At 39.8% G+C, this 14,094-nt stretch overlaps 1 protein-coding gene across 2 annotated transcripts in view; it reads left to right on the top strand.

Annotated features, from left to right (window-relative positions):
* siah1 (siah E3 ubiquitin protein ligase 1) overlaps positions 1-14,094 on the top strand; it is a 37,433-nt gene that overhangs the window by 12,597 nt on the left and 10,742 nt on the right. The window contains exons 1-2 of one of the 2 annotated variants that reach the window (XM_084733883.1): positions 1,632-2,940; positions 10,277-10,333. In XM_084733883.1, coding sequence (XP_084590009.1) covers positions 2,823-2,940; positions 10,277-10,333 — 175 coding nt within the window. In that variant the 5' untranslated portion in view covers positions 1,632-2,822. Of the gene's footprint in view, positions 1-1,631; positions 2,941-10,276; positions 10,334-14,094 lie in introns of those variants that run through there. The other variant, XM_084733885.1, reaches the window with a different exon arrangement.

The raw sequence follows: 14,094 nt of genomic DNA, 5'->3' as shown, positions 1-14,094 counted from the left end.
TACCTGCTATTTTATTTGTATCCCTGAGGAACACTTCTGGGAAGTTACAGAGTGATATAAAAACCTTGAATACCCCAAAAAGAATGTAGTCGGCCTTTTATTCTCCCCCTTCTATTGTTTAGTCACAAATGACTTTAATCTACTCACCTTGCTCTCTGTTTTTCTCTGCCTGTATGTGTCTGATCTGTCTTTCTTTATCAGCTGGATGTTTTGTAAAGTCCCAAAATACACAACTCATGGTTTGATTCTGTGTAGAGGAGGCTTGTTGTTAATAATGTCACCATTTAAAACAATAGAAAGCAAAGTGGTATTGAATGACATTGACACCAACCAGGTGTACTTACTACGTTTCTACAAGACAACTGCATCCGTAGTCATATAATAAATAAATAAATAAATAAATAAATAATGACAAAATGCTTTTCACAGACAGGTCCAATGTCATGAGTTTGTGAGAGAGAGGGAACCCAGACCCAGAAGAGATTACTTGAGAGAGAGATTTTTAACAAAAACATGTACAAATCAAGAGATCCCTTGTAGACATGACAAGAGAGAGGGCCATGGAAAGCACTGCTTTTCACCTATATCTAACCAGGCCTAGTTGCAGCCCTGTGATCGTGAATGAACTGAGATTGACTTTCAATTCAGACTCGATGCCACACTGGAGGGTAGCTTTTTTTATTTCTTTTTGTCTTATAAGGGAGATAGTGCTACCACCAGTAGTGTGTTTGAAGATGTACAACTATAATGAAGAAAGGTTTGTGCAAGTGGTCCACAGACTGGGACAATTGTAAAAAAGTCAGAAAGCAGCTGGCTATTTAAATGTTAATGTTCCTGTGTTTGTTTCTGTTTGTGATTGAATCTCCCAAGATGCATTTTAGTGCTGCGTTTGAACAGGGCCAAAGTCTCTCTTTCTCTGTGGACTGAGCTACCTATCACTTTCTCTCCTGCTGACAGACAGATTCTGGCTCAGTCATATTTTGGTTTCACTTGCACTTCGTTTCCTGGCTGGCTTTGTGTGTGTATGTGTGTGTTTGGAGAGGGAGCCAGGGTGTGTGCAGGAATGAGTCCGTAAAAGAAATGAGCAAGGGAGGGAGTGAACGTTTTACATAGCTAGACTGATTCTAGAGAGTAACATTTTGACCATCCTTAGGGATGCAGTGCTTGGATCTAAGAATTATGTCATATTGTTTTGATCTGCAAATTTTGTTTTTTGAGCAAATCTTTAATTTTGCAAAAGCCTAAACTCAGCGGTAACATACACCACACTTAACAAACTTTTGAATTCAGTAGTCTGAGGTTACAGAATTTGATTGGGCAAAAAAAAAAAAAAACTATTACATTGTGGCAAATTGTGAGAGGGAAAGTCAAAAGAAGGCTAGAATGAAAAGAAGAGGCAGTGAGAAAGTGAGGTATGGTGTCAATGAGGGCAGCTGCTGGTACAGCCTGCAGCCAGACAAGGCTGAAATCTGAGACTTGCACAACCACAGAGTCGGGCGGAGGGAGGGGGCAGAGAGAAAGAAACACAAGTGGGAGAAAGCGAGAGAGAATGTCCATCGAGGAGAGAGAAGGCAAAATATGCAGGCTTGAGGCAGAGCAAGACTGCAAGAAAGTGTAGGGCAAGAGAGGAAAATCGAGAAATACTGACATGAAAGATGCAATCTAGCAGGGCAAATAAAATTTGTAAGAGTCAAGTCAAAGTCTGTGTGAAAGAGAAATGATGTGTTGTGGAGAAGAAGGGGTTATGTGTTAGAAAGGGGAAGGGTGTGAGTGAGCATGCTCTGTTTGGACTGACATTGGATGCCGGCTTTCTCCGTCCTGCACACAAACACACCCAGCAGCAGTGACCACCTATCACACTCCAGGGGACAGAAGGAACATGGCTTAGGAGAAAAAGTCAGAGGGAGAGAGAGAATTTATTTGGGACTTTCCCTTTTTTCTCCCCCCAGCTCCAGCCTTCTCCACTTCCACCAGGAAACCAAGAGAGAGCAGGGCTTTTTTTCCCAGTTGTCAAAGGATTATTCTTCCACCAACTCTTTCTACCACACAATATTTGTTTTTCATAGAAACCAGCTCTTCTTTTGCCTTGGGAATTGTACTTTTGTGCTGCAAACCTGCAATTTGGAAAACAGTTTTGGAAGTGGATATACCTGTTAAAAAAGTAGTGCAGTGCCAAACGGTCCCAGAAGATCCAACACCAGGAAAAACAAAGATGGAACTTGTAAAGGGACAATTGTACAGTGTTGGAGACAATCTACAGTGACTTTGCTAAACTGTTTCATGTTGCCTTAAGTTCCTAGTGGCTGACTGTCAGTGTGTGGTCAACCTGCCACTCCCTGGCTGCTACTCCCTGAGTGCTTAGAGACTGTTGACTAAATTTGAGTTTGTCTGTTTCTCTGTGCTGCTGCATAAACACCCAACAATCTGCCTGCTGTTCCTTTTTAGTTTGTCTGATGGATGTCTTTCTTGTCTGCAGTTCCAGTGACTTAAGAGGGACCTCTAGACTTCATCTAGCTTTTTTGATTCTGTGGACACAGACATAGGCACTCTGGTCCTCTCCTGTCCCATCCCCTCGTGGGCTGTTTTTTTTCCGGCTGTTAAGCATCTCCATTTGCCATTGTTTGGACACAGCCCTCATTCTTTCATTACAGCTTTCCCTGGACCCTCATGAGCTTCTGTTCCCTAAATGGGGGACCATGAGGAAAAAAATGTGATCCTCTGTTTCGTGGTGTGTTTTGGGCAACAGCAGCAACAGTGTGTGGTTTCCATGGAAAACGCCATAGAAACATGGCGCTGAGGGGCCGCGTGAGTGCTCTACCCCTATGTCTCTGGTCCAAGTGAAATCGAAGCCGGCTTGCGTAGCACTGCAAGCTCCGCCCTGGAACTCCTTGTTCAGACTCTTCTCATGTGTAGCCACAAGGACCGTGCATACGACTAAAGGTGAATGAGCTTTTAAAAGATAATGCACATGAAAGCACACTTACTTCTGGAAACATTTACACCTTTCCTCCTCATCAGCTTTATTTGTTACGTGCAGCAGTCCTCATAGCTGCAGCCAAGGTGTTGTAAAATGTCGTAAATTCCTATGCTCAGTCCAGCTGCAGCTCTGTGTGTGTCAGCTTGATAAATTGATACTTTGTGCACAGGGAGCTTGGCTAGCAAGTGTTCGTACTGTATGTTGAATAGCTTGTGTGTGGGTGAGTACAGAAGACGTGCATTGTGAATTATATGTGGCAGTGTGTGTGAGCACTGTACTGCGTGTGTGTGACTGAGAAAAGAGTGGGCCATGAGTTGAGAACAAAGAATGGCATGTTTGTGTTGAAGCCCAGCTTGTTTTCTGCCTCCCCCTCTACTCGTGCTTCTCCTATCTCCGTCTCATGTCTTCCATATCCTTTTAACTCTATCTGTATCTTCCAGTTGTTTGCTATCTTTCCTTCCTCCTTTCTTATGTTTCTTTCCTTTCTGTTTTATTCTCACTTTTTTGGCTTTAGTGTACAATGACTGGTCCCTCAGGAGCTCTTAATATTCGCCTCTTTTGTATCCATTTCCCATCTGTTTGCACCGCTGAAGGAAATTATACGTGCAGTCTTTTTGTAACGTGTGAATGTATGTGTTTGTTTTGTCTAAGGCAAGTTGGTGCATGCTGTAGAATAACTTGGGTGACTTAAGGTAAATTAGTATTTAGAAGTGTGCACACATTGTGCTATTTACAGACAGGCTGCTGTCATTAGTTTGACAGAGAGACAGAGAGGATCGGGAACCCTAGACCTGCGAAAGATCGCATGAGTTTGATTATTTTAGTAGAAATAATGGAAACAAATCTCGCGAGAGTTGTGCAAATAAAGAGTTACCTTCTAGACACGACCGAAGAAGGGGTGCAATGCTCAAAAAATTACATTATAAAACTTTTTTTGTTGTTGTTTTTTGTTCGATTTTGTTTTGCTAAGGGACTACAAAACCTGTTCAGAAACACTTCCATTATAAGTTTTACACCACAACATTTATACCGCAATATATACCGTTACTATGAAGGGATTCAATTTATACCATGATATGAATTTTGGGTCATACCGCCCAGCCCTACATGCCAGCAACAACAACTGTTTTCAATACAGAACTGCAGAAAACATTCAGTGTTGGATTTATCATTATGGATTTGTTTTACAACATTTCCAAAAAGATGCTGCACTTCCGGCTGGATTACTAAGCTTTTGAGGGATACGCTTCCACTAAGCTGATGTTGTACAGGTATAACGTTAGTGTTACTATTGGCTTAATGTTGGCTTTTCCTGTGCAGCTTACAACAGGACTAACCCCAAACTTTTCCAGCAGTTGGGGAAATAACAGACAAGACTTTTCTTGGTTTTGAGAGGCTGCAGCGTTTATTAATTGACATACTATAACCTGAATTCTACATTTACTTCTAGATTGACAACTGAGTGTTCAATTTAAGTTTCTGCTCTGTTGTGAGCAGCACAGGCAGACTACTGCTCGCTGTGCTTCACTAGCACGCTTCACACATGTTATGTACTGTCCCTTTCCTTAAAAGACCTCTGTTGTACATATGATAGTATGCTTCAATAAAGTCCCATAAAACATACTTATTAAGGCAGTCATTGTAAACCTCCATCCAGTGGGAATTGATGCGTCATAGCATTAGACCCTTGTGCTCTATAGATGTAAGGGGCTCATTCTAAGGTAACAAAAATACTATGATTCTTATTTTCAGGTGATTATATATTAACAAAAACATACTAATGAATATTATATTACATAACTACCATATTCTGCCAGTTGATCTCCCTATATCTTACACACTTGACCTTTAAAGCATTTTGGATTACAGTATTATTTCAGGCCTGGCCATAAACTCCACTCCTTGGAGATCTGTCTCTGCTGTGAAAGACAAATACTTTGCACATTGACATGAATCAGATTTGTTGAAAATAGTATCCATGTAAGTGTTTGATAAGCAGAAAAATGGATGAATCAAAATCGATTTCACTTTCCCTCCAGGACGGATGCTTTAATGTGTGGTGTTCCATTAGCCCAACAGTGGCTATATTCACATGCACTCAGTAGGCCTAATCCAATTCTCCAATTACGATGTTAATGTGGGTTTACAAAACATGATTGCTTGCTGTAATCATTCTTCCTGCTCATAGTGGCCATAAAGAGATCCCCTCCTAACGTACTTTGAATGTAAGTTATGAGGGACAAAATCCACATTTTGAGCACTTTATCTGTAGCTCACATGAACCTTCAGACATCCAAATGAGACAAATGTATTGTTTTATTATGCTGCAGCAAGGTATATTACACAGAATATATGGGAAACACATGAATGATGCACTGGACAAGGAGAGGATACTTAAAGTAAACCGACATCATGACTTCCAATAATATGATTGGAGTCATGGGACGATGTTATGTACAGAAAATATGAGGCATGTCAGGGAGTCAGGGACATATGAGAGTAGATTAAAATCCAGTAGTTTTATTTAGGTGTGTTCACTGTTGTAGCCTTGGATTTTCAGTTTTGTTCTAGTGAGGCATCACTTAAATGATGCTATTTTTTGAAGCATAAGTCAAAGTCTCAGTTACATATGTGAATATTTACTTTACAATATTTACTTTACAAGATTTCAGTGTAGTTTTCTCTTGATTAGAATTGGCTAAAGAGATAAATAAAAATATAGAAAAAGACATATAGTATAGACAATATATATGGAGGAGCACTGAGGATGAATAAAGCAGTCTCACAGCTTGAGGGAAGAAGCTGTTCTTAAGTCTGGTGGTACAGCAGCTGATACTTTTGTGTCACCTGCCTGATGGCAGCAGGATGAGGAGGCTGTGGCTGGCGTGGGTGTGGTCTTTTTAATATATTTGGGGCTCTGCACAGGCACCTTCTCTCCCCTATGTCAGTTATGGTCAATAGATGGGTTCCAATGATGCTCTGAGTAGGGATGCACCGATCAACTGGCCAGAGACCAGAACCAGTCAGTGTTAACATATCCAATTCTGTGCCTGTCATTGTCACGTGTTCTGCACAATGGTCACATCATGTGTGCAGCAGACAAACTGACCATGATAATCACGCCCACCACAGTGCTGATCACAGCTACACACACTCAGACACATGCTTGCATGAAGTTGGTGTCAGTGACAGATTCCAAGAGTAGGATAAAGAGAGGACAGACAGTCTACAACAAGACAGAGCAGCTGACAATGTTGCAGAACAGCTGTAAACTTTGTAGCTCTTCAGGCTAATGTTAGCCAGCAGCAGACTGCTGTTCACAGAGGGACAGTTAAAATCTCACCTCCTGTTCTGGTTGAAGAATAAACAACTTGTGCTGATGTGTCTCCTCAAGCATTTTCTCATCCAGACTCGTTTAACGTCTGCATCTGTCACGGCAAAGTTTTACTGCAGCAAACTATTGCACCACGTCTGTCTCCGGTTCGTTTACATCTGCTTTCATAGGAGATCATAGGAGATCCTGCGAGATTCCATGATCTTGAGAGATTGCGTCGTGTTTCCCCTATCCTGGTCCTCAGAGTTCACTGCCCTGCATGTTTCCCTGCTCAAACACACCCGATTCAAAGGATCAGTTCATTATCAGGCTTCAGGCTATCAGGCAGAGGCTTCATGACGAGCTGATCATCTGAATCAGGTGTGTTGGAGCAGGGAAACATCAAAACATGCAGGGCGACTGCCCCCTCCCATTCATAATCTTATTATAACACTATAATTAGGCCTGGCTGTAAACTGGAGGACTTTGGAGAAAATGAAAAATAGTATTTAATGAATATTTAATAGTCAGTGTTTTATTATGAACATCCCATTTAAATTTTTACAAGACAAGTTTCAAAAATGTTTGTGAATGCTGTCAATTATAGTTCTCAGAGTGACTGAAAATCGGAATCGGCAGGTCAGAAACTTAAAAAAAAAAAATTGGAAATTGGAATTGGCCAAGACAACTGAAATCGGTGCATTTCTAGCTCTGAGCAATTTTGATGACCTGCTGTCGAGTCTTTTGGTCTTGAGCCATGCACATCACACGCCGGTTTATGGTGTTTTCAGACAAAATGCTTTCAATTGCTCTTCCGTCGAATTAACATGTTTGTATATCAAAAATAATTTTTTTTTTTTAATCTAAATTTCACGATCACGATAGTAAAGTTTCATATCGGTCGATGTCGATATCGATAATTATTGATTGGGTAAGTTGTGACTGATATGTTGAGTACTCCAAAGGGTGGAAGTGGCTGAGGGGATAAAATAAGTTTGTTGTATTATATTGCAACAATATTACAGGGATGACTATTGGTGCTTTCACAAAATGTGAGATTATTTTATAAATAATCATTAGTAATGTGGATATAATGCCTAAGTAAAGGCAAATATGAGATCTGCTGGAACAGTCTGGTAAATTCTCAAAATGACATCACTGAAGTGTAATGCAGGCTTTAAAACCAGGAAAAGACAACACTTCTGACATGTCATGATATAACGATATCCAAAATCTATCACGATATTTAGTGTCATATCACAATACAATATGATATCGTTATATTGCCCAGCCCTATGCAGGAGAATAGCTCAGTTTATGTAAGTTTTTTCTCTCCCATGTTAAATTTCTCTTCAGGCTCACATGGTGCACAGTTGCAAAGTTGCAATGTATAATAAGCCAACATTGTGTGGAAACTGTTTTTTAAGCCATTTTGTTTATACTGGCTTCAACATAGATAGAGCTTCTGCAAAGATGTTTCTCTGTAAAAACACACCCTACACGACCTTTCATGCTGTTTGAAGCACAGGAAATTTTTGTTGCCTAGAAGTGTTGATAACAATTGAAACAACAGAGTAAAGTGGTCCCAGTGCAGCACCTTTGGCATGTGTTGGCAATCAGCGTGTTTGCCATGTGTGTCACACAATGCAGTGAAAAGTCTGCCAAAGTTGGATTAAGCCATCTGCATGGTATATGCCTTTTCAAGTGACTAAAATGGAAATTGTTCACATCTTTCTGTCAAAATGCTTTCTCTGTGAGCATACATGTTTTACACAATATGAGGGTGTAATGTTTACATGGGCACCATCGTACTACATTGCAACCTCAGCCACATGATTTGACTATTTGTGGGCATGTAAACTTAGGAGTTGTTGATAGAATGCTTGCCTAAGTGAATGTCACAGCGCCTCTTAAATGAACACCATGTTATCTTTTTAGTTTGTACAACTACAAACTGACTTAAAAAGACATGCTGGTGCACACTGTTTAGAAAATATACTTTGTTTGCTAGGTTTTCCTGCTCTGTTTTGTTGTGAAATTATGTTGCATGAGAAAGAGAAACTGCTGTTCCTGTCACACATCAACTTGTTTTATTGGATTAATTACTTTTCATAACCATATATTTACTGGGCCTCTATTCTAAATTTTAATGTATCATCATTGTTTCCCTTGTCAGAGGTGTTGAAGCGGTCAATGTGTTTCTTAATAGAGAATAGCTTTTCTGCAGGAGTTATAGATTGCAGTGGCAGTGATTGCAATTTAACTAGATCATCATATGTTTGCACTATTTGAGAACACAGTATGCAGTGTGCAATTTCAGCGAAATTGTGAATACCAAATATGTGTTGTATATCATGGTATAGCATAAAAATACCGAAACAATGTTTTTAAGCCATATTGTGGAGATTAATTCCTATTCCTGTCATGATGATGAATACCTGGTGGAAGACATCGGGCTCTTGGAGATAACCTGATGTTACCCAGATGGTGAAGAATTATCTTTCCATCCCTGGATCCTCGGTGCCTTCTGAATTGTCAGAATTTTCACTGCATATATAGCTGGACATAAGTTGTAATAGTCATATAAGCAGAGGTGTAGTCCTGTTTGGTTAAGTACCGGAGCACACCATATGATGCACAAATGCATGCAGATGCATGCTTAAATTATGTCTTGTTTTTGGTCACCGATGGGCTCAGATTTATGAGAGCATTATGGAAAGGCTCCCTACAGAGATGTGCCTTTTTGTTAAAGAGTAAAATACATTTTGTTTAAGCAGAAACAGCCCTTATCAAACCCACTAGATTCCATTTACCAAAACAGTAATTTTATCATCATAAAACACACCTAATTAAATTTTGACAAACAAAATAAAATGCATTATAACTTTCTTTAGCTTCTTTCTTTTTAACTTTCTTTGGAGTTAGATGTTAAACTATTGGGAGAGGACTGAGAGGGGGGTCAGACATCACATGCATGCTGCAGCGCAAGTAATCATTTCTTTGTCCTTTCCTCAGGTGGACACACAGGGGATGTTATCATATGTAACAAAACAAAAGGTTAAATTGTAATTTAACACACCAGAATTAAATCCTGCGGTGCTACTTTCAGTACCGTGGATGGCACCCCCCCAGCCAGATGTGCCATTAATGTCATTCTGGCAATTGCCTGTTTAATTCAGCTCTCTGTGCAGCCTGCAGAAAATGTCAGTATTAAACAAAAATGCCGGTAAATCCACTTAGATCTATTTTAAATATGCTATTTTTATTTTAGCTATTTTATGTGGTTTATTTGGTATATGTCCCACCAGACCTTTTCAGCCCTATCCTTGGTGATGACTTCATATAAAGTGATTGTCCATCAACACAGTTTAATAAGCTTAACAGAGTTCAGACATGTGGTAATGACTTCTAGAAAATGCATCAGGTTTTTCCTCATTATGTTGAGATCCTGAGACAGTGGTCAGGACCCACAGACTTAAACTCACAGATACAGCTTTATCTGCTTTATGAAATATGAATTAACAGTGCCGGGAAAACCATGTAGAGCTGACAGACAGCAAAGTAAGAATCAATGATTTTAGGAGTCCAGCCTAATCTATGTTGCATTAGCAGTGCAGTAAGTGGCTTAATTGCCTTGAATGAGCATTGCTTAGTCTATGGAAGTGAACAAGATGGGCAGTGTTCTTCCCCTCTTATAGCCTGCTGGCCCTGCAGAAATGGCTACCATAAACATTAGGCTGAGCTGCAGATGCTGCTTCATATGTGACCTGACTTGAGAATGTGTAATACCCACTGTCAGAAATGACAGAACCAGGCCATCGTCACTCTGGTCAGTGAATGAAGATGTTAGTGTACCATAGAGAGCAATGTGTAGTTAACTGCTCTTTATGGTTATTGTTGCTTCATTGTTGTGGTGTGATTAGTTTGAATCCCAGCCAACGTTTTCTAGGCATTGTTCATTTACCTTCTGCCTTTTCTCTTTTCAGAGGTCCCCACATTTCAAGAGAAGACGAAAGCCTTATTTGGAAATCTTATGGACGAAGGTGGGTATTTATGTTTCTGTTGGTGTCTTTTCCAAGGTCTTCATCTGACTTCCTGTCCATCTACAACTGTGTGTGATGACGGATTTTCCAACCATGTTTTTACTGTGTGTGTCCAGATCTCCTTGTAGTAGCTTCAACACAAAGAAAGCTGTGCAACATGATATCTCTCTCTTCTTATAGCTTTTCACTTAGCCTTTTTGTTGCAACATATGTACAGGACTCTGTTAGAAAACAGTTTTTGCTCACTCCTGTCTCCTTTAATGTGAACTTGCTCCTTCTGAACACTGAGGACTCTGTGCCCAGTCATTGTTTGTTCTCCTCTCTCTGACATCATCCTTCCCTACACCTCCTTGACACAGCGCAGTATGTGCTCATTGCCCTCTCTCTATCTGCTTAGCTGACTCACTCTGTCTCCTTAGCCCCTCTGAGCTCATGTTTGTGCTTTCTTCTCTCACACCTTTGTCATACCTTTTTGTTGAATGTATAATTTTGTTACATAGGCTCTCTTGGGAAGTATCATCCCTAATGAGCTGCTAGATCTCTTTAATGTCTACATTGTAAAAACTAAATCCCAGGAGCCTTGTAAACTGTAAATTCAGACTGTAAAAGCCTCTTTTTAGCCACCTGCTAACAACAAAAGGGTGCTGGGCCTTGCTTGCCCATACTTTGCCTTTATCTTGGCAGTGTCACTTCTTATCCCTGCATGTGCCAACTAAACAAGTGCCATGTTTATCCCCCCACTGGCTCTCTTTAGCTTGGCTTGTGGCTACTTGTTTTAGCCTCATGTGCTGCCAACTAGCTATTGTTTCTGCTGTTAGCCAGGCAAGATTTGTGTCAGGAGTAATGTTTAAACCACCAAGAAAACAATTCACCATGTCCTTCTTAAGTGTATGTTCTTAGAGCCATCATACCATCACCAGTTCTGCTTTTGGTGACATATTTGGGTGCCCCAAGTGTGTGTATAGCTCGGCCAATCAGAAGCAATGTGTTAATCACATCAATCACAACTGAGCTGGCTTTTTCAAAGATTGCTGCACACCAGTGAAAAGCGGGGAGTGATCTCAAATCATAAGTTGACATAATAACATTTCCTCCAAACAGATGAAACCCTCATAGTTGAATTAGAACAACAACAACTTCACTGATATTGGGATTATGTGTGACAACTCAAACGTTACTCAAACGTTTCTCAAACTGAGACAGAACTTCCCTCTCTGTCCTGATCTCTTGGGGCCATATTCACAAAGCTTCCTAGTACACAGAGTTGCTCCTAGTGATGAAATTCTGAGACAGTTCTTAGCATTGTGACACTTTCTAAGAATTTACCCTTAAAAATATGTTATTCACAAAGTGTTTTATAGCCTTTAACACGTGAACAGCTGTTAGGAGCAGTGAGGAGGGCTTTTAACAGTTGTAAGAGTTTCTGAACTTTCTGAAGACAAAGAGAAGCTGAATGACAGTGAGTTAGTAAAACTATACGGATTAGATTGTGTATGTAATAATAATAATAATGAGCTATATTTATTTATCACTTTTTAACCAATGTTATTAAGTGTTTTACAGAAGAAAAAAAAAACAGACAAAGCTGATAAATCTCCCACATAACACAGTACAGTGTTTCCTCTAGGATTTTTTTCAGCAGCGGGGGCAGGCTTTCCGTTTCTCTTCTTAGAGAAATATTTCAATAAACTCATCTGAAAAATGCAGTCAGTTGTTACATAATGGTGTGTAGATATTAACATTAGCCTAATACTATCAATTGGTTTACTCATGTTAGCGACACTGAGTTGGCACCGGGCCAAATGAACTTAAACTACCGATAAGTTACGTAACGTTAGCTGGTCATCAACATATTGTGAACGTCTGTTTAACTTGTAAAATCTATGTCGAGTTATCTCAAGCTAATAACTTACGTCTACCTCTTCTCCGGCCGGTAATTCGCTGCTTTATTGTTTATTTGTAATTCGGGAATTCGCTCCTCTGACTCTGCCCTGTCGCCTAGGTGCTTGACGTGCTTGATGACCGCGCCCCCCAAACAACGCTAGCATCATGCAAATGAGCACGCGCAAGTATATTTCCATACTGAGCAAGATAGTTATCTGCAGTTTACCTTAGTGCTCGCAAGTACCCGACAGGAGTCTGTTTTGAAGGTGGAGAGATGCGGCGGTGGTGTATTTGCGTCAACAATAAAAAAAAAATTAAAAAAAAAGAAATTTGAAGGAGTAGCGACTAGAATTTAGGAGTGGCAGGCCGCCACCCCTAAATGAATGTATAGGAAACACTGCAGTAACACTAGAAATGCAAGTGCTCACAACTCTCAAGATATTTGCAAAAGTGCAGCAGTGATGGCTTGTGTCTGTTACAACTTTCCATTAGCAGAGTGATCGGATAATTACGGCGCATTCCCAGCCTTATATGGTGACACAGTTCATTTTATTTCCACTGGATGTCCACACCTCGCAGGCTCACAAAACATTCATGGACACAGCTTCCCTCGTTAATATCAAATATTAAGTCCTAAAATTACCAGCATGGTGAATAAACACAAGCAAGAAAATGTAACTATAAACATGTGAAAAGACTACTATACAAGTATGCACATTTTGTAGACTGTCTTTGAAGTATGGCTTACAATTTATTCAACAGAGTTCTTATAGTACTATAATTACACCATGCATTACTAGAAATGGTCCATTCTTTGCCCATTATCACTTAGAATGCATTTTTTTCTCTCTCTTTTTTTCACATTGATTAAACAAATTAGTCATACCTAGCAATGGGTCAACCACACCTCCTTACTAAGATAAATGTTTCTGTCTCTTCAGTGCTCAGAACTGCTCCGACAACTCTTTAAATCATTCCTAAGCCATGACTCCTTGCTAGAATTTTTTAGGATAAGTTAGGAGCTCTCTAAGAGTTTGTATGAATGTGTGTGAATACGGGCCCCGGTTCAGTTTGAGTGTTGATGTATTTCAGTAAAGTATGTTTTGCCATACAGTAGTTCTGCTGAGTGAGCTGTGGTCAATATTCTTTGTTATATTAACTGTAAGTCATTAGACTTTCGAGGCTACTTTTACCTGATTAAGAAGGAATGTGTCTTCTTTTGTTATATTGTAGTAGGACTGGATACCAAACTTAACTTTTTTGCAATAATTTTAAGTATTGAAAGTATTTAAGTATCCCCATCCTTGCCACCACAGGGACAGATCTCCTGGAGCAGAGGCAGGAAACATTTCTGTTGACTAATATGGTGTTGCTTACAGAATGACAGGTAAAAGAGTTGACATGGTGCATTGTTAACAGACATGGGCTAGCTGCTCTTAAGCAGAAAAAGTAAGAGGTCCCACTCTGTCACTATTTCCATGTGCCACAACCACCACCCACACAGTCATTCCTTTCTTCTTCAATGAGGAGGACAACGTTTTGCTATTAATACATACATTAAATACATTAAACAGTTGAGTGCATGGTGCGGGTCAGTTGTATTCATTGATCAAATGGTGCCAGTAGTGCAAACTGAACAAGGCAAGTGTTTAAACCAGAAGATGTTAAATATGTCACATTAATTAACTAAGTTGTATTTTCAGCTTTTTGTATTTCTTAAAATAATCAGCTGATTAAAGTTGAGGGTACAGTGAGAGAAATTGGTGTGTTAACAAATTAAGCAAGTTCGTTACTGGGTTTGCTTGAAAAAAAAGTTCAACAAAAACACAGTTTCCAAGTTTCCAACTTGGATGTATCTTTACACAACCAAAACAGCT

The sequence above is a fragment of the Lutjanus erythropterus genome, chromosome 13 (genome assembly GCF_056507025.1).
Source record: "Lutjanus erythropterus isolate fLutEry1 chromosome 13, fLutEry1.hap2, whole genome shotgun sequence".
NCBI classification, from domain to species: domain Eukaryota; kingdom Metazoa; phylum Chordata; class Actinopteri; order Lutjaniformes; family Lutjanidae; genus Lutjanus; species Lutjanus erythropterus.
This window is presented reverse-complemented; position numbering and strand designations above follow the sequence as displayed.